Source organism: Diabrotica virgifera, chromosome 4 (genome assembly GCF_917563875.1).
Source record: "Diabrotica virgifera virgifera chromosome 4, PGI_DIABVI_V3a".
Taxonomy (NCBI): Eukaryota; Metazoa; Arthropoda; class Insecta; order Coleoptera; family Chrysomelidae; genus Diabrotica; species Diabrotica virgifera.
In genome coordinates, this window is record NC_065446.1 from 139,363,735 (window position 1) to 139,388,862 (window position 25,128).

A 25,128-nucleotide genomic window follows, 5' to 3' on the forward strand; every position below is an offset into this window, starting at 1 on the left:
GGCGTGATGACGTAATCGACTATTTTTTAAAATTGGAATAGGGGTCGAGTGCTAGCTCATTTGAAAGGCTATTCAATTCTTTATTCAGTAATATAAACATTAACATGATTAATTATACAGGATGTTCAAAAACAATTTTTTAATTAAATTAATTGACACAAAAAGAAGAATGTGAATGTAATTTATTTAATTCAAAATACATTCTACTGCTGTCAAAAAAGAGAAATAAATGTTTATTTGACAAATAAACCTTACTTTTCACTTAAATTCAATGTTCAAGCTGCCACCCATCTGCCTCTTGGCGGTTTTAATATTGAATTTGAGCAAAAATCAATGTTTATTTGTGCAATAAACTTTTATTTCTGTTTTCTAACGGCAGTAAAATGTATTTTAAATAAATTACATACATTCTTCTTTTTGTGTCAATTAATTTAATTCAAAAAAAATTTTTTTGGACACCCTGTATAAATAGTTATCTTAATGTTTATATTAATGAATAGAGAATTGAATTACCTTTCAAATGAGCTAGCACACGACCCCTATTCTCATTTAAAAAAATAGTCTATTACGTCATCACGCCCAGATGGATGACGTCACTACTACGATATATACCTATGTCAAAAAATCATAATTTAAAAATCGAATAATTTTTGCATTTTACATTTTTTTCTAATTCTGTAAATAAAGCAGTTTACAGGGGGGTCAAAATATAGTGAATAACCCTGTACCTACATCAAATGAACTTTTCAGAACATCCGTCGATATCTATTCCCATTCGGAAGATTACCATATAACTTAATTATACCGGATCAATGGATCATGAGTTTGGATTTAGAAGGAAACATTCAACAATACAGCAGTACCATCGAGTATTTAATAAGATCAAAACTATTTTAGAATGAAGAGAATACTGTGCTTCAGTGTTTTTAGATGTAGGTACCTACAACAAGCATTCGATATATAGTATGGCACGATGGACTACTTTATAAACTAAAAACTGCATTACCTACCTGATCGTAGTATTGTACGATTCGTAGAGACTGGATCTCACCAACAATGACCAGGATCAAAATATAGTGAATAACCCTGTACATCCGTACCATTCTCTCAGATTGCGCAGACACGATATTCTGCGTCTCAGCGTCTCCCTATGCTTCTTTTTCCTTGAATCTTTCCCTGCATAATCAATTGGAGCAAGTTGATCTCTCTACACGTGTAATAGTCCGAGATATTCTAGTTTTATTGTTTTGGTGGTATTTAGTCCATTTCTTTATTCATCTTTTTCATACTACATATTGTTTATTAACTCCATCTCCATCAGATTTCGTATTGTATTATAATATAACATATTATATCGATGGTTATTTTAATCAATGCGCACATATTATTCTTATTCTTTTATATAAAAAACACTATTTTCTAAATACTTTTTGTTACTCTCGAAAACATCATTTTCCACATTATTAAGTTGGCTTGTGCGACCGTCATTTGTTTTAATTTGACATTTAAAATGTTTCCTTGCGTCAAAATTAGTATTAACAAACTTGTTCCTATTCATGCATGTAAACAATGTCGTCTCCGCCAACGGAAATTATAACAGTGCATCAAGTAAAAGGTAAACCGGTAGATGATACCATAGAAGAATTTGAAGAAAAAAATGATACTACCAGTGAGGAGACTAATATATTTTTGTGTATATTGTATAGATTTGGGAAGCTTGGTGTAGCGTATTACAATTTAGTAGATAAACAGGTACTCATTTTGCACATTTATTAGTAAATTTTAAAATACACACAATGTAAGTAAGATGATGAAAAATGCCCTTAACTCGATTCGAATTCTATATAGGTCACCGTTTGGCAAATATAGAGAAACTCACTTTCTGAAATTTTTGCCCCCTAGGTGGTCACGTGACCCACCTAGAGCCTAATTAGGCTTTTTATTTTTTATCTCAGCCGCATCGAGAGCTAGCGAAGAACTTTAAATAAAAAAGTTGTAGGTTTCAAAAAGTTCTGTCCGAAATTTTTCTTTTCTTTTTGGCGGAAAATTTAAATTTTAGGACGATTTTGTATAAAAAAAATAAATAAGACATTCGTTTTCACGAAAAAAAATTTATAACGTGTATTTTTGCGTAATGTATCACCCTGAATTTTTTCAGATTTTTAAAATTGGTGAAACGTACTTTTAAAAATAAAAAACCGCATATTTTTGTTTTTTTTTTTCGCTTTTTGATACAATTTTATACATGGTGTTTAAAAAAAGGTAACACCGTCACTAGGATAGATAAAAAACTAAAAAAGAGTTGGAGTTTGCTCAATAAAAAATGTTTGTAATGCCATCCATTTTCAAGATACAGGGCGTTGAAGAAAATAAAATTTTACATATTTTTTACGATTTTGCCGAAACTACTGGCAACATTGTAATAAAATTTGGCAGGTTTTAAGAGGTAGTTATTGTGCATTTTTTGACATATAATTAAGAATTTTATATTCATCATTGGCGCGCATACGGGTAATGGTCTGAACTTTTTATTTTAAACAAATAATTAACAATCATTTTTGAATTCTTCGTTGCATTTGTGACAAAAAATCTATCTTTCCTTGTTTGCATACGATGCGCCGTTTTCATGCAAAAAATAAAATATCTTAATACTTCCAAAGTATTTTATGGATAAAGTTTTTATGGATGTACCTATGAGTTACGAGTATAATGTAGATTGTATAGAAACAACATAGTATAGTTCGAATACTTTGTAAGGGTTAAGATGTTTTATTTCTTGCATAAAAATGACGCGTCGTATGAAAAAATGGGAAGATAGATTTTTTGTCACAAATGGAACAAGGAATTCAAAAATGATTGTTAGTTTGAAATATGTCAGTGACGTACTATCTTTGTTTCTTTAAAAAGTTCAGACCATTACCCGTATGCGTATGAGCGCCAATGATGAATATAAAATTCTTAATTATATGTCAAAATATTCACAATAACTACCTCTTAAATCCTGCCAAATTTTATTATAATGTTGCCAGTAGTTTCGGCAAAATCGTAAAAAACGTGTAAAATTTTGTTTTCTTCAACGTAAAATCTTGAAAATGGACGGCATTACAAAATTTTTTTATTAAGCAAACCCCAAAATTGTTTCTCAGTTTTTATCTATCCTAGTGACGGTGTTACCTTTTTTTAAAGACCATGTATAAAATTGTATCAAAAAGCGAAAAAAAAGTACGTTTCACCAATTTTAAAAATCAGAAAAAATTCAGGATGAAACATTATGCAAAAATACACGTTATAAACTTTTTTCGTGAAAATGAATGTCTTAGTTATTTTTTTTATAGTCATTTAAAATTTTAAAATCGTGCTAAAATTTAAATTTCCCGCCAAAAATTAAAAAAAAAATTTCGGACAGAACTTTTTGAAACTTACAACTTTTTTATTTAAAGTTTTTCGCTAGCTCTTGATGCGGCTGAGATAAAAAATAAAAACATAAAAAGCCTAATTAGGCTCTAGGTGGGTCACGTGACCACCTAGGGGGTTAAAAATTTCAGAAAGTGGGCATTTTCATCATCTTACCCGGCTAGGCCCTTTAAAAGTAAGTCATCCATATACCGTAATTTTATAACCAAAAACTGAATATAGTCGTTTCGCTAAACACAACTGGCTAGTTGGTCCGAGACTATTAGACATTTTGGACATCTTGGATATTAGTGCACCCTATGTAACGCACAGCTGAATCTTATGTTTGTGCGTCACAGTGTTGCCATAATTTCAATCAATGTTAAATGTACCTACAAGAATAATCGAATAAGAACGTTTACTTCTCCGTCATTATACTAGGTAGAATAACAAATGAGGTGTCAAATGAAAGATTATAATCCAAGGATAGTACTAAAGGTGAGAAATTAGACCTAGATTCTCTGTCCCTCAAAAAATAAGCGTTATATTGGGGATTTCTAATGTAGACATTAAAAGTTGTACTATTTTTTTTTTCTATGAAACATTTTGATCTAAAACTTACCACAAAACTTCTTTGTACTCTCTACTTTCAAATAAACGTGATTTAGAAGCTAAATTTTAAACTTCGTCACACAACTTTTGCGATTAAACTTTGCAATGCACAAATCCGCACCTTTTTCTTTGAAAAATTCATAACCTTTATCATGATAAGAATAAAAACTTGAAGCAGGTACCTTTGTCTTCAGAAATGTTAGAGCCATATACTGTAAAAATTTCAGAAAAAAATATTAAAATGGAACAGAGTTGTAGCGAGGTAAACGCAAAAAACATGATTTCATTTTTTTCTATTTTTAGGTTAAAATTGCGATTTTGACAATGTTCCCCCACATAAAATTCAAAATAAACCTCATTTTCGTTTTCAGCACCCTCGAAAATATAAAGTATGAATAAAATTAGCCATTCACCCCTCCTTGGTCAGTATCTCTAAAACTAAGCGCTTTTTTGAGGGTGTCCCACTAGTGTATAATATCACAAAAAGTTCTAACGTGATAGTATGAAAAAATAGAGGATACGGCAACGGTGTTACAAGTGATGGTCGGATCCAATGCCAAAATCTACACAGACATATTAGGGTGCACTAATAACCAAGATGTCCGACATTTTTGAGTAGGTATTTTAGGCAGCCTGAAAATTTTTCAGGTGACTCTTCCATGATAGCCTAATACAAAAATGCCGGTCTGGCTGGATGGTAGCGGTTATTTTCCCCAAAAGCCCCGCCCAAAGTTAAAAAAATGGTAAAAATTGTTATTACAAAAAATATCATTGACGTGATTTTAAAGTAAATTTAAATATTCAAATTTAAAGAAAATTAACAGGCAAGGCGATTTGCGAGAGATTTTAATTGTGCCCCAGGAATATTTTCAGAGAATTTCAGAAAGTTGCATCTGAATCTGTACATACTATTAACCAGTATAAAATATACTATAATTATATATGCATATGCATAGCTATGTACTTTCTTTCCGGACAGGGGCAATTGTTATTTTGACAGGGTATTTTTTAATATTAAAAGTAAATATTTTAAAAAAGACCTAGGTTTTTTTGGTGAAATTTTCTAACTGCCAGGTGATCAAACAAATTACGCGTGCATGTGAATTGAAGCGCTATAGCTAAGCAGCAGTGTGAGAAAGTGCGTATACCGACAGCTGTTTGCGTCTTCTATCGGAGCGAATTTGTTCGCTCGACGTGATCTGGCGATACCCATGTTTTTGTGCCTGAAAATGTTGGAGTAATTATTATATATTTTAGATTTCTCAGATATCTTTTTGTTAATATTAATTTAATAATTCTTCTTCTTCTTTTGTATTGTATGTAAGCTTTAAAGCTTGTTTCTTCTTTAATATGAGCCTCCTAAATTGTTTAAATTATCGCACCATCTTTTTCTTGGTTTGCCAATACTTCTTCGTCCATTTGGTGATTTATCTCGTGCTGTTCGTACTATCCTATCCTCTGCCATTCTACTAATATGTTCGTTCCATTCTTGTTTGTGTTTTGTCACCCACCCATTTATGTCTTCTATATTGCATGCTCTTCTTAAGTTTTCGCTTCTCTCCCTATCCAACAGACTTTTCCCTGATATTCGTCGAAGTATTTTCATCTCTGTTGTTTCTAGTAGTCGTCTCCTTTTAGACGTGTCAGGTCTTATCTCCGCTGTATATGTCCATATAGGTGTAATTGCTGCTTTATAGATTCTTGGTTTTGTGTCTTGTCTTCGGTGTTTGATCTTCCAGATTGTGCCATTAAGAGATCCCGCCGCTGAACTTGCTTTTAAGCTTTGTTGTATTTCTTCAACATCTTCGTAACTAGTTATATCTATCTATTCCCAGATATCTAAACCTTGCTTTGAAGATCGTCTTCTGTCTCGGTGATTAATGCGGCGTCGTCTGCATAGCATAATATTTGGATTTCTTTGTTCCCCATTCTGTAACCATAACCTTTACGTACTGCTTGTATTATTTCGAATTTAATTTTAAATTTATTTTAAATTTAATTTAATTTAATTGAATAATTAAGGTTATAATAATCAAATTTTGCAAATATGCACAGCTATCGGTATACGCTCTTTCTCATACTGCTTCTTACCTATAGCGCTTTTCATTCACATGTATGCGTATTTAGTTTTATCACCTGGCAGTTAGAACATTTCACCAAAAAAAACCTGTCTTTTTTAGAACATTTATTTTTAATATTAAAAAATACCCTGTCAAAATAATAATTGCACCCCCCTGTCCGGAAAGAAAGTACATAGCTATGCATGTATAATTATAGTATATTTTATACTGGTTAACAGTATGTATCTACAGATTCAGATGCAATCTTCTGAAGTTCAGATGCACCCCCTGAAAATAATCCTGGGGCGCCCATGCAAGCATCTTGCAGTGTTAAAATCTCTCGTAAATCGCCTGGCCTGTTTATTTTCTTTATACATATTTCAATATTTAAATTTATGTACTTTGAAGTCACGTCAATGATATTTTTTGTAATAACAATTTTTACCCTTTTTTTAAATTTGGGGGGGATTTTTGGGGAAAATAACCGCTACCCTCCAGCCAGACCAGCATTATTCTATTAAGCTATCATGGAAGAATTTTTCTGAAAAATTTTCAGATTGCCTAAAATACTTCTAGTCCAAGTAAGGAAGCTTAAAATAGGACGCAAAACCTTGCAATTTTTACAGAATGGATAGATTTGCTTGAAAATTGGAGAATAAGTAGTGGATAGTCCAAGGATCAAAATCTATATCATGCCAAAAGGCGCTTTTACCATGGGGGTGGTTGTCACCCCATCTCGGGGGTGGAAATTTTTATTATATTTTGACCGCAAGTGTTGGTAAAAACATTCATTATAAGCAAAAAACGTTCTATACATTTTTTTGATAAAATTAATAATTTTCGATGTATTCGCTATCGAAAGTGTTAGTTTTATATCGAAAAAATCAATGTTTTTAATCAGTTTTCTGCTAATAACTCAAAAAGTTTCCGTTTTATCAAAACAACTTTACTTAACAAAAATGTACCTTTTGAAAAAATAAACAAAACCGTTTTTTTATTTTCTCTAAGACCAATAGTAATTTAGTAATCGAGCTATACTTTATTATATGTTGGCTCTTCTTCGTCAAATGCTAAATATTGTAGTTTCAAAGTCAAAGGACGGGAAAACTATGCATTTTTCGAGGATAACTTGTTAAAACTAATTTAAAATATTTAAAAATATGTATCTCCAGAAATAAAAAAAATCTCTAGCTAAAAATATTTAGTGACTTATAATGAAAAAAATGTCAATCCCTATTTTTTTTTCAGCAAAAAAGTGATCGTAAACAACCCCCTAATCACCACCTTAATTAAAATTTGTCATTGACCTGATTTGGTTTTCTTGATTTATGTATTGTTAATAGGTTCTAGAAGTTTGATCGGCTTAGAATGATTAGTTTTTAAAAACATGGAGTTAAAAGCGAATAACGAGTTTTTGTAGTTTGGTAAAAAATGCCCCTATCTTCAGAATAGAAAGATTAGCATCAGAGATACGAAGAAATGTATGAATATGAAATTGTAGCTTATTTAATTCCCAAGAACTTGGTTTGCAAAATTTTTTTAACGGCAAAAATTGAGTGAGCTATTGACAATTAAAACTTGTAATATCATGCAAAAACTACCTTAACCAACCCTTTCAATGCCACCTCTTTTTGTGACTGAGAATTTTAAAAGGATTTAATATTAATTTCCTTATACGCTCTGAGCTTCGCTGGTGTCGCTCCTAGCGGACTACTAATTCAACTTTCACTGGTAATTTTTAAATTTATTATTTTATTGTTATTGCTTAATATGTACAACGCTTGTAAGTAATTAAATTGTAATCGATTTTTTAAGATTTTGCTAATCATTTTGACGTTCTATTGATAAAATATGAATTTCTTACTTCGGATACTTTCACAATTATCGTGTAGATGGCGCTAAGATTAATTTATAATTACATATTACGGAACATTAAAAAAACTTAAATTCAGTATTTAAAACGTAAGTAAATTTAAGGTAAAAATATATACCACAGCTTTGACCAACTAATATTTTTTATAATTAATGTTTTTACTTTTAATTTTAAATTAATCACTTTGACATTTATGTCAAATTTCCGGTAAACGTTTACAGACTTGCCGCTACTGGCGCTCGCGAATTTGTAAATATCCCCTCTACGTACGAGCTCACAGCGTATAGATCTTGTAAAAACCTACAAAATTCTTTTTCTATGGATGCTATACAATGTGCAACTTCTCTAACTACTTACAAACATTCAAAACGAACAATTTCTCAGGCTGTGAGAAAAGTCGGCCATTGCAGTGAGAAATATTTTTTCCCACGGGTTCCATACGTATAATCGCGGTTTCCATGGTAACATGCACAATACAAACACAAATATGTTTGTCAAATAAAATGTGTCAAATCAAAACTTAGCAGGAATAACCTTTCAAAACTGTTCAAATATAACTGGTAACTATAATTTTAAATAAATAAAAGTATATAAATATTAGGAATATTAAATACCTACCTATGTGTATAATATGTATTTTATTTCAATTTATAAGCTACATAAAAGCACCTAAATTATTTAATTTTGAAGTTTGAACTCTTGACAAAAACGCATCCATAGAAAAAGTACAGTGTACAACACGTGAGAAAACGACATATTTCTCCCTCGCTTGATTTGCGAAACTTCTGCACTCGTGAGAAATATGTCTTTTTCTCTTTTGTTGTACAATATACTATTTTTAACGAACTTTCTAAGATAAAAAATAAAAAAGTTACAGTTAAAAAATCAATATATTTTTTTGAAAAAAAAAAAGGAGAAATCCAATTGGAAGCATAATAATGTAATTTAGCGGTGTTTTTAGTCATTGGCCTTATTTATTCTTCTTTATTGATGTATTATTAATATATTCTAGAAGTTTGACTGGCTTAGAATGATTAGTTTTAAAAAAACTGAAGTTTAAAGCGAATAACGAATGTTTGCAATTAGGTAAAAAATGCCATTTTCTTAAGAATAGAAAGATTAGCATCAGAGATAAGAAAAAATGTTTAAATATGAAATTGTACGTAATTTAATTCCCAAGAACTTGGTTTAATAAAATTTGTTCTACGGCAAAAATTGAGTGAATCGTAAAGGAGTATACCATCGAAAAACATTGATTTTTTAGATATAAAACTAACACTTTCGATAGCGAATAAATCAAAAACTATTAATTTTGTCAAAAAAATGTATAGAACATTGTTTGCTTAGAATTAATGTTTTTATTAACTTTTGTGGTCAAAATATAATAAAAAATTTCCACCCCCGAGATGGGGTGGCAACCACCCCCATGGTAAAAGCGCCTGTCGGCATCATATAAATTTTGATACTTGGACTATTCACTACTTATTCCTAAATTTTCAAGTAAATTGATCCATTCTGTAAAAATTGCGAATTAAAAAGCTTTGGTTCCTGGACTACTACTCAAAAATGTCTAACAGCTCTCATGCTAAGTGATTTTGGTAGGAATTTTTTTGTTTTTTGCCAATTTTGCCAAAATTGGCAAAATTACTAACTATTTAGTAATTATTAACTATTTAATAATTATTTTTTTGCCAATTTTACCCAATTGGCAAAATTACTTACTAAAATCACTAGCCAGTTGTGTCTGAGTTTAGCGAACCGACTATACCTACTTGATTGTATATTAAATTATAATAAAAAATGAATAACTATTTTCAATTTCGTTGCAAAACGAAAATACAGCCGAACCATATTCTAGTCCAATCAGAGAGTGCAGCCAGCACCTCTACTGGTTTCGAAACTTATTAGTCACCCATCAGGAGGCACATACGCTGCTCTCTCTGATCCAACCAAAACAAAACCCAGCGTGCAGTCCCGGATTGCAACGAACGAAATGGCATAGATGCCCTAGCGGCAACTGCTAGCAAAAATACTAAGTTTTCACTCTAATGGTATATTAAACAACATAATGCTATTCTACATCCCACCAAAATGAAGACAACGGGAACCTTCTCTGGTTACACCTCCGAGGCTTCTACAATTTGCAAGCCATACGGATGCTGAGACGAAGGAAGATGAGGGAATTCTACAATTTACAATTCACGTCTCATCTGTAGAATTCCCTCATCTTCCTTCGTCTCAGCATCCGTATGGCTTGCAAATTGTAGAAGCCTCGGAGGTGTAACCAGAGAAGGTTCCCGTTGTCTTCATTTTGGTGGGATGTAGAATAGCATTATGTTGTTTAATATACCATTAAAGTGAAAACTTAGTATTTTTGCTAGCAGTTGCCGCTAGGGCATCTATGCCATTTCGTTCGTTGCAATCCGGGGCTGCACGCTGGGTTTTGTTTTGGTTGGATCAGAGAGAGCAGCATATGTGCCTCTTGATGAGAGACTAATAAGTTTCGAAACCGGTAGAGGTGCTTACTGCACTCTCTGATTGGACTACAATATGGTTCGGCTGTATTTTCGTTTTGCAACGAAATTGAAAATGGTTATTCATTTTTGATTTACATTTACTCTGATTGGAGTACGAAGGGAACCATTCTCGTTGGAACTTTCCCCCCCTGAGCAGATTGGACGTGAATTGTAAATTGTAGAATTCCCTCATCTTCCTTAGTCTCAGCATCCGTATGGCTTGCAAATTGTAGAAGTCTCGAAAGTGTAACCAGAGAAGGTTCCCATTGTTTTCATTCTGGTGGGATGTAGAATAGCATTATGTTGTTTTATATGCCATTAGAGTGAAAACTTAGTCTTTTTAAATTATAATATGTTATTCTGTAACATTTTTCGTAACATTGTAATATCTACTTAAAAAGAATCTTTTGACCCTGGTATTATGTATGAATTACTATTAGGCGAGCGGCAGCAACCCCTAAAATTACGTTATACCGACCACGAAAATCAACTTTAAGGTGAATTGCCAATTTTGGTGGTTCTTTATATTTTCGAGGTCGCTGAATCTGAATATGAAGTTTATTTTTATCTAGAATTGGTGGAACATGTTCAAAAATCAAATTTTATGCAAAAATGCTAATATCAATTTTGATGATTTTTCAACTTTACTTCGCTGTATCTTTGATCCCTGTAAATATTTTCGCTTTGAAAATTTGACTGTGTCATTTTTCAAGTACTTAGATAACAACGAGCTTTATACAAAATGTTTATACAAATTAAAAAAGGAGTTGTTAATTTTTAAACATTTTGACGTCAGATTTCGTTAGTTTCATGTTTACTAAAAGAAGTTAAGTGACAAACATTTAAGCTTATAATTTTGACCAAAACAGCAATAAAACATAATTCATGAAGAAGTTTTCTAGACAATTTTAAGTCAAAATATGTAATAGGAAAAAAGTTATGTGACTTTATAGACGAGCGGCACACCACAAAAAACGCTTATGTCTCAAGATACTGTATGGTGCAAATGACCACGGTGTGGTGAATGGTTAATTTTGGTCATACTTTATATTTTTGATGGTGTCGAAAATGAAAATTAGGTTTATTTTAAATTTTACGTGGGGACATTTGCAAAATCGCAATTTTACCTTAAAAAAAATAAAATCACATTTTTTGCGTTTAATAACTCTATTACATTTTAATATCTTTTTCTGAAATTTTTAAAGTATAATATATTTCTTACCTTTCTGAAGACAATGGTACCTGTTTCAATATTTCTGTCCCATTATCATAAAAGTTATGAATTGTTTAAAGTGAAAGGTGCAGATTTCTGAATTTCAAAGTTGAGCAAAAGTTGAGTGACAAAATTTGAAATTTAGCTTTTACATCAAGTTTATGTTAAAATATAGGGTACAAAGAATAACATGTTTTATAGAAAAAAAAAATAATGAAACTTTTAATTTTAAGACAAACGTGATTTCATTTTTTTTATTTTTAGGGTAAAATTCCTTTTTGAGAATGTTCCTCCATCTAAAATTTAAAATAAATCTTATTTTCGTTTTCAGCACTATCAAAAACATAAAGTAAGACCAAAATTAGCCATTCACCACACCGTACTCAGTATCTCGAGAAATAAGCGTTTTTTTGAAGAGTGCCACTCGTCTATAAAGTCACATAACTTTTTTCTTGTTACATATTTTGACTTGAAATTTTCCAGAAAACTTTTTCATGAATTATATTTTATTGTTGTGTTGGTTAAAGTTATAAACTAAAAAGTTTGTCACTCAACTTTTTTAAATAAACATGAAACTAACGAAATCTGACGTCAAAATGTTTAAAAATTAACAACCCCTCTTTTAATGTGTTTAAACATTTTGGACAAAATTTGTTGTCATCTAAATACTTGAAAGATGATACAGTAAAATTTTCAAAAGGAAATATTTACAGTGTCCAAAGATACAGCGAGGTAAATATGAAAAATCATCAAAATTGATTTTTTGAATTTTTTCATAAAATTAGATTTTTGAACATGTTCCACCAACTCTAGATAAAAATAAACTTCATATTCGGATTCACCGACCTCGAAAATGTAAAGAATAACCAAAATTTGCCATTCATCTATCATGGTCGCTTTTTCGATTTCTAAGCTTCAAATTACGGGTGTGCTGCTCGCCTATTCGCGGTGTGCAAGGACTTGGAAGGGAATTAGGCAATCCAAACCACCTGATTTTTAATGACAGGACGACTGGCAGGCAATTCAGCGTTGCCAGAGTTGTTACAATTGTACCAATTTGATACAATTAACAACCAAACTTTCGATACTAAAGTCTCCTAAAGTAAAAACCTAAAATTTTGTGACATAAGAAATTTGCTTCAAATAATATTAAACGACGTTTTTTTAAGTTTTTGTACAAAATGTGTTGGTTTAGTACTTTGTGTCACTATTCTAGTCATTCCGGTGCATTTACAAAAATTTCTCTGGCAACACTGCACACAAGCGATTTTATTGGATACTTTATTTAAATTAAAATTTCAAATTTAAGATACAATGTGGTATTACTAGGTACCTAAAATAATAAAATATATATTACCCCGATGATTTTACCTAAAATCTAATTTTAGGGATGCTCAATATTATTTTTTATTAAACTTATAAAACATAAAATTTGTTAACCTAGCTTTCTTCAATCTTCCAAATTACTTAATTAAAACTTTTTAACTACTTATTAAAGTTTATTGACGTAAGCAATATTTTTTACTATGTCACAGAAGTATTTAGCAATATTTACACGGACATAAAATAAGAAAATTACTTTAAAGTACTAAAATAACACTATACTATCATATGCCTTCAATGTATTCATGCCAGCCGCCAGACATATTGGAATAGTTTGACAGCTCGTTGGATTCCCTAATTGAGAAACGATCGTGCGCGAATAGCGGAGAAATATTGCAACTTTCTTAAATAATTCATATTGTCAATTGAAATTGTCAAATTGACGTACATTTCATATCTAATGTCATTGAAGAAGAAAAATTATATGTTGCTCCACATGATATGATATGCAATTATTATATAAAGGTAAATTTAGTTAATTGTATTTTGCTTGCACTACTGCATTTTAATAACTAATTTTATTTACTACATACAATTGTTTACGTTTTAATAACATAACCTGAATCTTATTTTTTCTTCTTATTATTTTTTTGGACTATGGCCTTGACAATTATCCAGTAACCAGGATTAATATAATTGGCCAATATCATTAAAAGTGCGAATAAAGTTGCAGAGCGTAGAAATAGGTGTCGCTTTGCCGAACTTGCACGGTCCCAATATCTACTGTCATGTTTGGATATAAAAGAGGAAATACACCATTTAATTCGGTTCAACCTGATCATAGACGAAATGATAAAAAAAGTAAGAACTAAAAAAGGATACCAAATAGGAGAAAAACAACTTAAAATAATCTGCTATGCGGACTATGCAATACTAATCTCTCAAAGTGAAGATGATTTACAACGTATGCTGCACCAATTCAACATAATCGCCAAAAAAATTTAACATGTTAATTTCCTCAAAAAAGACAAAATGCATGGTTATAACAGCAGATCCAATAAGATGTAAATTCGAGCTGGAAGGTCAGATAATAGAACAAGTGATGGAGTTTAAATACCTAGGCATCACACTATCTAGCTACGGAAGACTCTAAACAGAAGTGGAAGATCAAGTGAATAGAGCAAACAGAGCCGTAGGTTGCCTGAATGACACAATATGGAGAAATAAAATTATCGGAAAATAAATGAAAGGCAGAATTTACAAAACAGTCATCAGACCAATAATGATATACGCGGCAAAAACACAACCCGACACACAGAGTACAAAAAGATTGCTCGAAACAGCGGAGATGAAAAAAAATCGATGGTAAGACTCTATGTGACAGAGCTAGAAGCAGGGGCTCTATTTGATAGGGTCAGGGGGCATTTGCCCCCCCCCCCGACCCTGAAAATGACTGAAATTTACAAAAAATACATCAATTTTCATCATTACATCATATATAATGTATTGTATATATAATGCTTGCCCCCCCTCCCAATCAAAATTTCAAATGACGCTCCTGGCTAAAAGTACAGATATACGACGGAGATGAAAGGTGGATAATAACTGGGTAAGAAACAGAAGAATAGAATGGAATGACCAAATAAGCCGAATGACAACAAATAGGGTAGTCAGGACAGCGAGAGACGGTTCCCCAATAGGAAGACGATCAGTGGGAAAACCACGAAAACGATGGAACGACAACTTACTAGAGGCACATTGAAAAAACAGACAGAATCATGTCTGGGGTGGCGATTAGGCGATGCTGGTTTATTACGCAATCAAATATATTAACAAAAAAGTCTTACCTTATTTTAACTGGTAGGTCGAGAAGTCTTCAGTTATTAGTAAGGTGAAGGAAGGAGGGAGAAAGGGTTAATTTATTTTTTACTATAACTGAAACCGGCGTTTTTTTATGGCGGCACTTGTTACTATACGAAACGACTTAACAATTCAATTTGTTCTTACTTACTGAGAGCCACGACTAGTTAGTACTAACGAAAGGTAATTAAAGAGAAAACAAAAAATTTAGTACAATATCTGGACAAGAAAATAAGCCAGGTACTTCGAATGAAATAAATTTAATGAGGCCAAAACATCCTGCCCCCCGAGTTTATTTTTAAAATAAAAGAAAAATAACGAAAAATCAACGAAAACTAATTTAATTTTAATATGCTAAGTCTGCACATGAACCCATCACCCTAAAGTAAAATTTTAACTGTCAAATAAAATAAAAAAATCCTCTCCAGTTTATTGACTGGGTAGAGGACACAGTTTAACGACTGGGCGCATGTAACTACCGTGCTTGGTTCGCACTTTTACGATTCGAACAATCCCATCTTTTCCAGGATACAAAGTCTCTATGACTGCCAGAGGCCACTGTAAAGGTGGGATAGTTTCATTTTTTATTATAACTACCATTCCCTCTTTGGGAGGATTCGAGTTAGTGTTCCATTTTAAACGAGACTGCATAGAAGACAAATATTCTGAATGCCATTTTTTCCAATAATGTTGAACAATGCAATCTAGTAATTTATATCTTTTCAAAGTACTCATATTTTTATCAAGATCAATATCCATCGAGGGTAATGACACTAAAGGTTCTGTACATAAAAAATGCGATGGAGTCAGCGCGACTGGATCTTCAGGGTCATTACTTTGAACACAAAGAGGACGCGAATTCAAAAGACACTCGATTTGTGTCAGAACAGTTAAAAATTCTTCGTAAGTAAGGATCTGATTCCCCACAACTCTACTTAAATGAAGTTTTACACTTTTTATATTGCTTTCCCAAATACCACCGAAGTGACTGCCATAAGGTACGTTCATTTTCCAAGAAATTTTGGTATTATTAAGTTCCTGTTGGAATGCATCTTTATAAGTTTTTGAAGTAGTTAATTGATATATTTCATCGAGGACTCTTTTGGCACCAACAAAATTTGTGCCATTATCTGAATATAAAACCTTACAATTTCCACGGCGAGATAAAAATCTTTTGAAAGCGGCTAAGAAACAATCTGTAGAGAGCGAGGAGGCTAACTCAAGAAGTATGGCTTTCGTACTTAGACAAACAAACAAACATACGTAAGCCTTTTGAGTTTTTACGCCACGATATTTTCCTATAGTAATGGAAAACGCACCAGTATAATCTACACCAGTGTGTAAAAAGGCTTTTGCCTGATTGACTCTTACGGCGGGTAAGTCAGCCATCATAGGATAGGTAGGTTTAGGATTAAGACGAAAACAACGATTACATCTCCAAATTCTATTTCTGATGGCCTGACGATTAGATAGTATCCAATAATTTGTTCTCAGAAGATTTTGCAACAAATACGCTCCAGCATGTAAATGCAATTTATGGAAATAATCTATTAACAAAATGGTTAAAGGATCGGCTTTGGGCAACAAAATCGGATGTTTTTGTTCAAAACTACATTGGGAGTTGGACAAACGTCCACCTACTCTAATTATTCCATTTTCAATAAATGGATTCAAACGACGTATGGAAGATTTTACAACGAGATTTTGAGAAAGGGCTTTATATTCTTCAGAAAAATGTTTTTGCTGGACAGCTCGAATTAATTCAATTTCTGCAATTTTTAAATCAAATAGAGATATCCGTTTATTTAAAGGCAATTTTCTAAGAAATCTCAATACGTATACTGTGGAATTTAAAAGTTTCGACCAACTGGAAAAATATTCAATAAGAGTATATAGCGGAGAAATTACACGAGTGACATTACCAAAGAAGGTTTGTGATCTATATTCAGAATCACAAATCATAATTTCCTGTCCGTTGACAGACTGAATAGGCCAATATTCTGGCTCCAACAGTAACCAATTTGGACCAGTAAACCATGTGGGATGGTTGACTAACGAAGAAGGAAACAAACCTCGATAGGCGCAATCAACAACATTTTCCTTTCCAGGAACAAAAAACCAATACTCTGACGGAACCATCTTATGAATTGTAACAACTCTATTTTGAACAAATATTTTGAGATTTTTCTCTGAGGACTTTATCCAATTTAATACAATCATGGAATCACTTAAGGCAAAAATTGTATCAATATTATGTCTAGGAGAATAAGTTTCAATAGCATGTGAAAGAAGCTTCGAGAGAAGAAACGCTCCACAAAGCTCTAATCGAGGAAGAGTTATTTTAGACATTGGAGATACTTTAGATTGAGAGTACAGTAAAGTAACTTTAACTTGACCTGTACAATTAACAACCCTGGAATAAACAATGGCTGCATATCCAGCAGCACTTGCGTCTGAAAATCCTACAAAAGACAACGACGAATTAGGTGTAACTGCTATATGGCGTGGAATTTGTATTTTGTATAGGACATGAAATTCATTTTGAAACTTTTCCCATGCTATTTCGATTTCTTTTGGTACGGTGCTATCCCAATCTACCTTTAGAGTCCAAAGTTTCTTTATCCAAATTTTAAGCAAGAGGGTTATAGGAGATAGGAATCCCAAGGGATCAAACATACGAGCAACAAGTGAGAGCATGTTTCTTTTTGTACAATGGGTCGATGAGGGTATTTCTAACCCAAAACTAAAATTGTCACATTTTTCTGCCCATTGCAATCCTAACACCTTGGAGACTGATTTATCAAATTGTTTGGTTTTGACCAATTGAAGGGGTTCAGGAATTGTCGCTAGTAGATCGTTCGAGTTCGACATCCATTTGGTTAATTTAAAACCACCTTTTTGAAATAAATTTACTAACTGAGTGTGTGTAACTATAGCTTCAGAAACATTTGGAAAGCTGCTAATAAAATCGTCTACATACATATCCCTTAAAATTGGGATGATAGCATCAGGAAAATTTTTAGATTCTTCATTACATAATTGTTTTATTACCCTGAGACTAAGATATGGTGAGGATTTTACTCCAAAAGTTAAAGTATTTAATTGGAAAATAGAAATAGGATCATTGGTATCAAATCTCCACAAAACTCTTTGAAACGAACAATGAGATTCAACCACTTTTATCTGCCTATACATTTGTTTCAAATCAGCGACAATTGCGATTGGAAAAAGACGAAAATTCAACAATATTGTGGTAGGATTATTTTGTAATTTTGGACCTTTATAAAGAATTTCATTTAATGACGGTGCTTTACTAGTTTTCATAGAGGCATCAAAGACTATTCTACAAGGAGTGGAAGGGCTATCTGGTTTAAAAACACAATGATGGGGAATATAATACGACAACGAATCAATGGTTTGAATGGGAACTAAACTCATGTGCTTTTGGTCTAAATAGTCTTGAAAAATATCACAGTAAAGTTTTCTAAGTTCTGGGTTTGGCGCGAGGCGATTTTCTAAGGACAACAATCTATTTTTAGCAAGAACAAAAGAATCACCCAGTACATTAGGATCATTTTGGAACGGCAACGAAACTGTGTATCTACCATCTGCATCTCTACATACATTTTCTAAAAATAAATTTTCACAAATTTCATCTTCTGATGAACTATTAGTAATAGTGGGCAAATCCTCTAATTCATACATTCTTTCGACCAAGGAATCTAAATTCAACAAAGGGTTACAGACGAAAGACAAATATGTGTGGATTTTTTCAAAATTTGGTGCAGCTGAGCCCATGACTACATAACCTAAACTAGTTTCAATAGCTGATAGAGAACCTTCGCACGACACTCTATTACAACCAATGATATTTGAGAAGACAGATAAGCCTAAAATACCATCTATCTTTCCAGGAAAAAAGAAATGCGGGTCAGCTAAGTTCAAGTGTTCTATACTGTTAATACAGTCTTTATCAACTGGTTGATCTGGCAACTTATTAGAGATTGTGTCTATAAGCAACACTTCTATAGGATATTGTATTTTTTTATCAAAATGGGAAAAGATAACAATGTTGGTTTTACCTACTATCGGGGTGGTTGATCCTCCTATACCAGAGACTGTCAAATTTAATTTCGAATAACTTAGGCCTAATTTTCGGGAACAATCAAAAGTAAGAAAATTAGCAGAAGAACCACTATCTAACAAAAATCTAACCTTGTGAGCACTACCCCATTTATCAACAACTTTAACCATTAATGTCCCAAACAGACTAACAGAACTCGATTCTGATTCATTTGGGATATTTTTAGAATGGCGGACATGTAAACTAGAAGGATTATCAGAAGAACCAGAGGTAGGCTCAGTACTAGTGGAGGGAAATGGAACATTTTCATTAGGCCGAGTAGTATTTGGCTTATGCAACTTGGAATGGTGCCTAGCTTTGCACACAACACAAGAAAATTTTGACGGACAATTGGATACTCGATGCTTTGAAGAAAAACAATTTAAACATAAATTATTTTCCTTCACTAATTTAAATCTGGATTCAAATGGTAGCCCTAAAAAGTGCTTACAGTCTTTGATTAAATGTGGGCCTTTTTTACAAACAACACAATCTATAGAGGAATACTTATTCTGTTCTTGCAAATGAAACGATTTGTTCGGTTTTTGAAACAAAAAATTATTTTTGGAATTCCTTGATCTATCATTTTTAATAAGAGATTTACTACGTTGGCGTAAAAATTTCAATAAATCATCGTAAGCGGGTAAATCATTATTATTTCTTATTAAATCAAATGAATCTATGGTATCTTGTGGTAATTTTAACATAGCTAAATAAGTTAAAATATGATCAACTAAATTATCGAGATTTAATCGTTTTAGTACAGAAACATTAGTATCAAACTTTTCCAAAAATATTTCCAAATAGGATGGATTATTAGATTGCAAACCGCGAAAATTAACAATTCGATCCATATAGAGATTAAACAAATATTTTTTATCATTATATCTTTCAACAAGCATATTCCAAATAATATTATAATTATTAGGAATGGGTTCTATTGAGCTACAGCTTTTCAAGGCTTTCCCGGAAATACAACTCAACAAATACTGTAGCTTATCGGACTTGGGATATTCTATTTTGTTATGAACAAATTGTTTGAAATTTTCATAGAAAACAGGCCACAGAGATATATCTTCACCATCAAACTTAACTAATTCAAATTTGGGCATTTTAATATTAGAATTATTAGTACTATTGGGATTATTACTCAAAACAGCAGGTTTATTTATTAATAATGAAGCTAAATATTCAATATTGGAATAGAGATCATAAAATGCATCTAAATGCGTATGGTAAGCAACGCCAGCATCTGGCTCCATCTCTTGTTTTAATATAACGATATCTTGAACAATTTCCTCATATTCTGATAGAGTTTTTTCGAAAGTACTATATCTAACTGCAAAGTTACGCATTTTTGAGGCATTTTCTGGATCTTTTTCTAAGGCCGACCCGGCATCGTAACATAATTGAGCCCTACGAAAGATAGTTTCACGTTTAGAGCATAATCGCTCCAATTTTAGTTCGTTTTGACTTTTAGGCATGTTTAATAATAAATATTGAAATTCTTTCAAAAAATTATCAATGATGAAGAAATAAAATGGAACAAAAACCAAAATATGTCAAGAATAGTAGTTAGGTGTATATTTTTTCAACAATTACTAAAATTTTATTAAACTAAATCCAAACAAATTATTTTTAGGTTTGCAAAATATCCAAATCAAATATATTTACTTAATCAAAATCGATTTCACTAAGCGATGGGTTCAGAAGCAAAAACACGAATTCAATGTCCTAGCTATAGTCGACCGAAGAACAAGGTTTTTCGATACACGACAAAAAAAGGGTACACTACGATTTAATTAGATTTTAACACGACAAAATATAATATACCGATTGCAATTATAATTTTAAATAAATTAATCCAATGCGAAAAATACAATAGATCTTGAACCGGCAAAACAACAACGAAATTGATTCAAGAGGATCCGGCTAGAAGGCCAAACTTATGGGGTAGCGATTAGGCGATGCTGGTTTATTACGCAATCAAATTTAAAGCGGACTGTAGGGAAATATTAACAAAAAATTCTTACCTTATTTTAACTGGTAGGTCGAGAAGTCTTCAGTTATTAGTAAGGTGAAGGAAGGAGGGAGAAATGGTTAATTTATTTTTTACTATAACTGAAACCGGCGTTTTTTATGGCGGCACTTGTTACTATACGAAACGACTTAACAATTCAATTTGTTCTTACTTACTAAGAGCCACGACTAGTTAGTACTAACGAAAGGTAATTAAAGAGAAAACAAAAAATTTAGTACAATATCTGGGCAAGAAAATAAGCCAGGTACTTCGAATGAAATAAATTTAATGAGGCCAAAACAATGTCTATACAAAAAGAAGAAGAATAAGAAGAATTCGGTTGAACAATGTGGATGATTCAACCAAAATGAACCATGTATTTTGCAATAGGGCTTTTCATTCAGTCATTTGTTCAAGCTTCTGTAATGTGTCGTATAATCCGTGTATATTAATATTATACACAGATTATGCAACAATATGACAGAAGCTCGAAACAAATGACAATCGATGAAAAGCCCTATTCAAATAAATGTTGAAAAAAGTTGAGACAATTTCTGCTTTTGTTCAACTTCGTTGAACAACTTTGATGATTCATCCACATTGACGCGTATATGTATACCTATACAAGTTTTGTCGATTGTCTTCGATTCAACCGTTTATTTCATTTTGACTTGTAATGTGTGAGTTTCGTATTTTATTTAAAGAAATACATAATAATTCCATTTAAGGGGAAAGGAACAAAATGCAACATTTTGACGCCTGTCAAAATTTTCAATGTATTTTAAATGTAATCATTTTTTTCGAATCCTGAATAAACTAATAAGTATTATTTTTGAAAAATTTAAACGCAGAATAAAATATTACTTTATTACCGAAGGCCGAAAGTCCCTTAGAATGAATAAAACGTTTCTTTTGAATGAGATATTTGAAATTAAAAAAAAAAACTAAATTTTCTGTTAGTTTTTCACCCCTGTAACTTATTAAAATAAACATTATAGAAGTTTTCAGGGACTTTCGGCCCTCGGTAATAACGTATTCTTTCATTCTGCGTTTAAATTTTTCAAATATACTTATTAGTTTTCTCAGGATTCGAAAAAATAAATCTAATTTAAATAGCATTTAAGACCCATCCTCTTAATAATGGTGCATAGATGGATAGACGAAAAGACTCAGATATTTCTCGACTTATATAAAAATCACGAGTTGAATCATCCACATTGTTCAACCGAATTTAATAGAAAATAATTGAGACGTGTACCTATATGTACATACATCGGCAGTACATCGACGCACATGGACCTGGAGTCAGAAACGACAGAGGAGACCTCCTAGAAAAATTCGAAGAAGACTCAGAACTCGTTGTCACCAATACATTTTTTCAGTTACCACCTCGAAAACTGTACACGTGGAAATCCCCTCAAGACAAACCCGGGAGAATTATTAAAAATCAAATAGATTACATTTTAGCAAACAAAAGATTCCGAAACAGCTTTACATCTGTTAAGACTTATCCTGGAGCAGACTTAGAGACGAACCACGTTCCACTGGTGGCAATATTTCGCGTCAAACTCAAAATAGTGCAGAAAAAGAAATCACAATCATACGACCTACATATGCTAAAAGACCCTGACACGAAAATGAGGGTTTAAGCCACTTTAAACGAACAAGTGACTGCAATTAGAGACGAATCGAACGAAGAACAAATGATCAAACAGATGACCGAAATAGTTCAAAATCTAAAGGATAAACACTTAAAGGCAGATAAATTAACCAAGAAGAAATCATGGATGACAGATGAGATCCTGAGACCAATGGACGAAAGAAGAAATGCCAAAAATGGCCCCAACACATATAAAACAATGAATATATCAATAAGAAGGAAAATTAGAGAAGCGAACGAAAAAGAAGCAATGGAGAGATGCCAAGAAATTGAGACTCTACAGTCAAAATACATAGTCAAAATGTACCTACATAGGAAAGTTAAAGAACTCACAGGTGGACCAAGGCGGAGACAGAAATGAAATTTAACTGATTCTGATGGAAACATCATCTTAGACAAACAGTAAAATTAGAACGTGGAAAGAATAGATATCTAGAAAAACTATTTGAAGACCAAAGAGATAACACCTTTGAGCTAGAAGAAGAGGTAAATGATGGACCAATACAGCAGGAAGTTTATTCTGACATAACACAGCTAAGGGAGCGTTCAAGTATTACGTAACGCGATTTTTGAAGATTTTTGACCCCCCCCCCCCCAACCTGCGTTACGTTATACTTGAACGGCTAAAGGATGGCAAAGCAGCAGGTCCCGATAATATACAAGCAGAATTTCTCAAACTGATGGACAACGAAGATATTCAACGAACATATTATACAACTTTGGAGAAATACCAACAGAATGGCTGGAGTCTGAGTTTATTGCACTTCCAAAAAAACAGAAGCCAAAAAATGCGATGAATACCGTACGATAAGCCTGATGAGTCATCTCCTAAAATTGTTCCTAAAGATAATCCATACGAGAATTTACAAGCTATGTGAAAGTCGAATTTTACCCAACCAGTTCGGGTTCAAAAATGCTGTTGGTACGAGAGAGGCTTTGTTTTCAATACAAGTCTTATTCCAGAGATGCAGAGACGTTAATTGCGACGTACACGCATGTCTGGTTGATTACAAGAAAGCGTTTGATCGAGTACAACACGCCAAGATGATGCAAATACTAAAAGAAGCAGGAATTAACAACCAAGATCTGAAAATAATTAGAAACCTTTACTGGAATCAGACTGCAAACCTCAGGGTTGACGGTGAACACACCAAATATGTGAAAATCATGAGTCAAGGCTGCATTTTGCCCCCCCCCCCCCCCCCAATTTTCAATCTTTACTCTGAAAGAATATTTATCGAAGCTTTGCACGAAACTGAAAAAGGTATTCTACTGAATGGATACCGGCTCTAATATATGGCTCTCAGACATGGACGTTTACAAGAGAAAATATGGAAAAAATAGCAAAGACAGAAAGATCCATGGAAAGACAAATGCTAAACATTAAACTATCAGACAGGAAAAGAAACGAATGGATCCGTAATAAAACAAAAGTGAATGATGTCTCTACCCAAGTAGCAAAGCTTAAATGGAAGTTCGCCGGATACACCCTACGGCAGAAGGATGAAAGATGGACTAAGATGATTATACATTGGAGACCGTGGAACCACAAACGAAAAAGGGGAAGGCCACAGATGCGATGGTCAGATGACCTAAAGAAACACAGGGTCAAAATGGATGCAAATTGCCTAAGATAGAGAGGCATGGAAGCAGAACGAGGAGACCTATATCCAAGGATGGATGTTTAGGGCTGATTAGATAGATAGATGCAGATGACACCATAGTATTTGCGGACAACCTAGAAGACCTACAAGTTCTCATGAACAAAATCACGTATTACAGTCAACAATATGGACTCAATATAAACGTAAGGAAGACAAAGCTTATGATCGTCAGCAAGAAAAAGATAACAGAAGGTCAACTCTACATCAACCAAACCCCTGTAGAAAGAGTGAAGCACTACAACTACCTCGGCACCATAATAAATGAAGAATGGACCAACAACCAAGAGATAAGGACACGCATCGAAAAAGCTAGATAAATTTTCAACCGTATGGGGGCCTTTTTCAAGAGCCATAACATTTCTCTTGGTATAAAAGTAAGAATGCTGAGATGCTGCGTCTTCTCTGTCCTTTTTTTATAGTGTTGAATCATGTACCTTGAACGAAGATATGTGCCGAAAATGAAAGTATTTTAGATGTGGCTATATCGGAGAATTCTTAAAATCCTATGGACTGATCGGGTCAAAAATAAGGAGGTCCTTAGAAGAATGGAGAAGAACCGAGAAGTACTAACCACCATCAAATCTCGAAAGTTGGAATACCTTGGACACATTATGCAAAATGAATCCAGATATGTCCTCCTATAAGCCATCCTGCAAGGAAAAATATTTGGAAAGCGAGGTCCAGTATGAAGAAGAACATCCTGGTTAAAAAACCTCAGAACCTGGTTCAACACAAGATATGTGCAGCTTTTCCGCGTTGCTGCAGATAAAGTGAAGATTGCCATGATGATCGCCAACATTCGTCACGGATA

The 25,128-nt window shown here is 32.8% G+C and overlaps 1 protein-coding gene across 1 annotated transcript in view; it reads left to right on the plus strand.

Moving 5' to 3' along the window:
* Positions 1-1,569: 1,569 nt before the first annotated feature.
* LOC114345565 (mutS protein homolog 5-like) overlaps positions 1,570-25,128 on the plus strand; it is a 211,409-nt gene continuing 187,850 nt past the window's right edge. The window contains exon 1 of the mRNA XM_050649332.1: positions 1,570-1,752. Coding sequence (XP_050505289.1) covers positions 1,570-1,752 — 183 coding nt within the window. The remainder of the gene's footprint in view (positions 1,753-25,128) is intronic.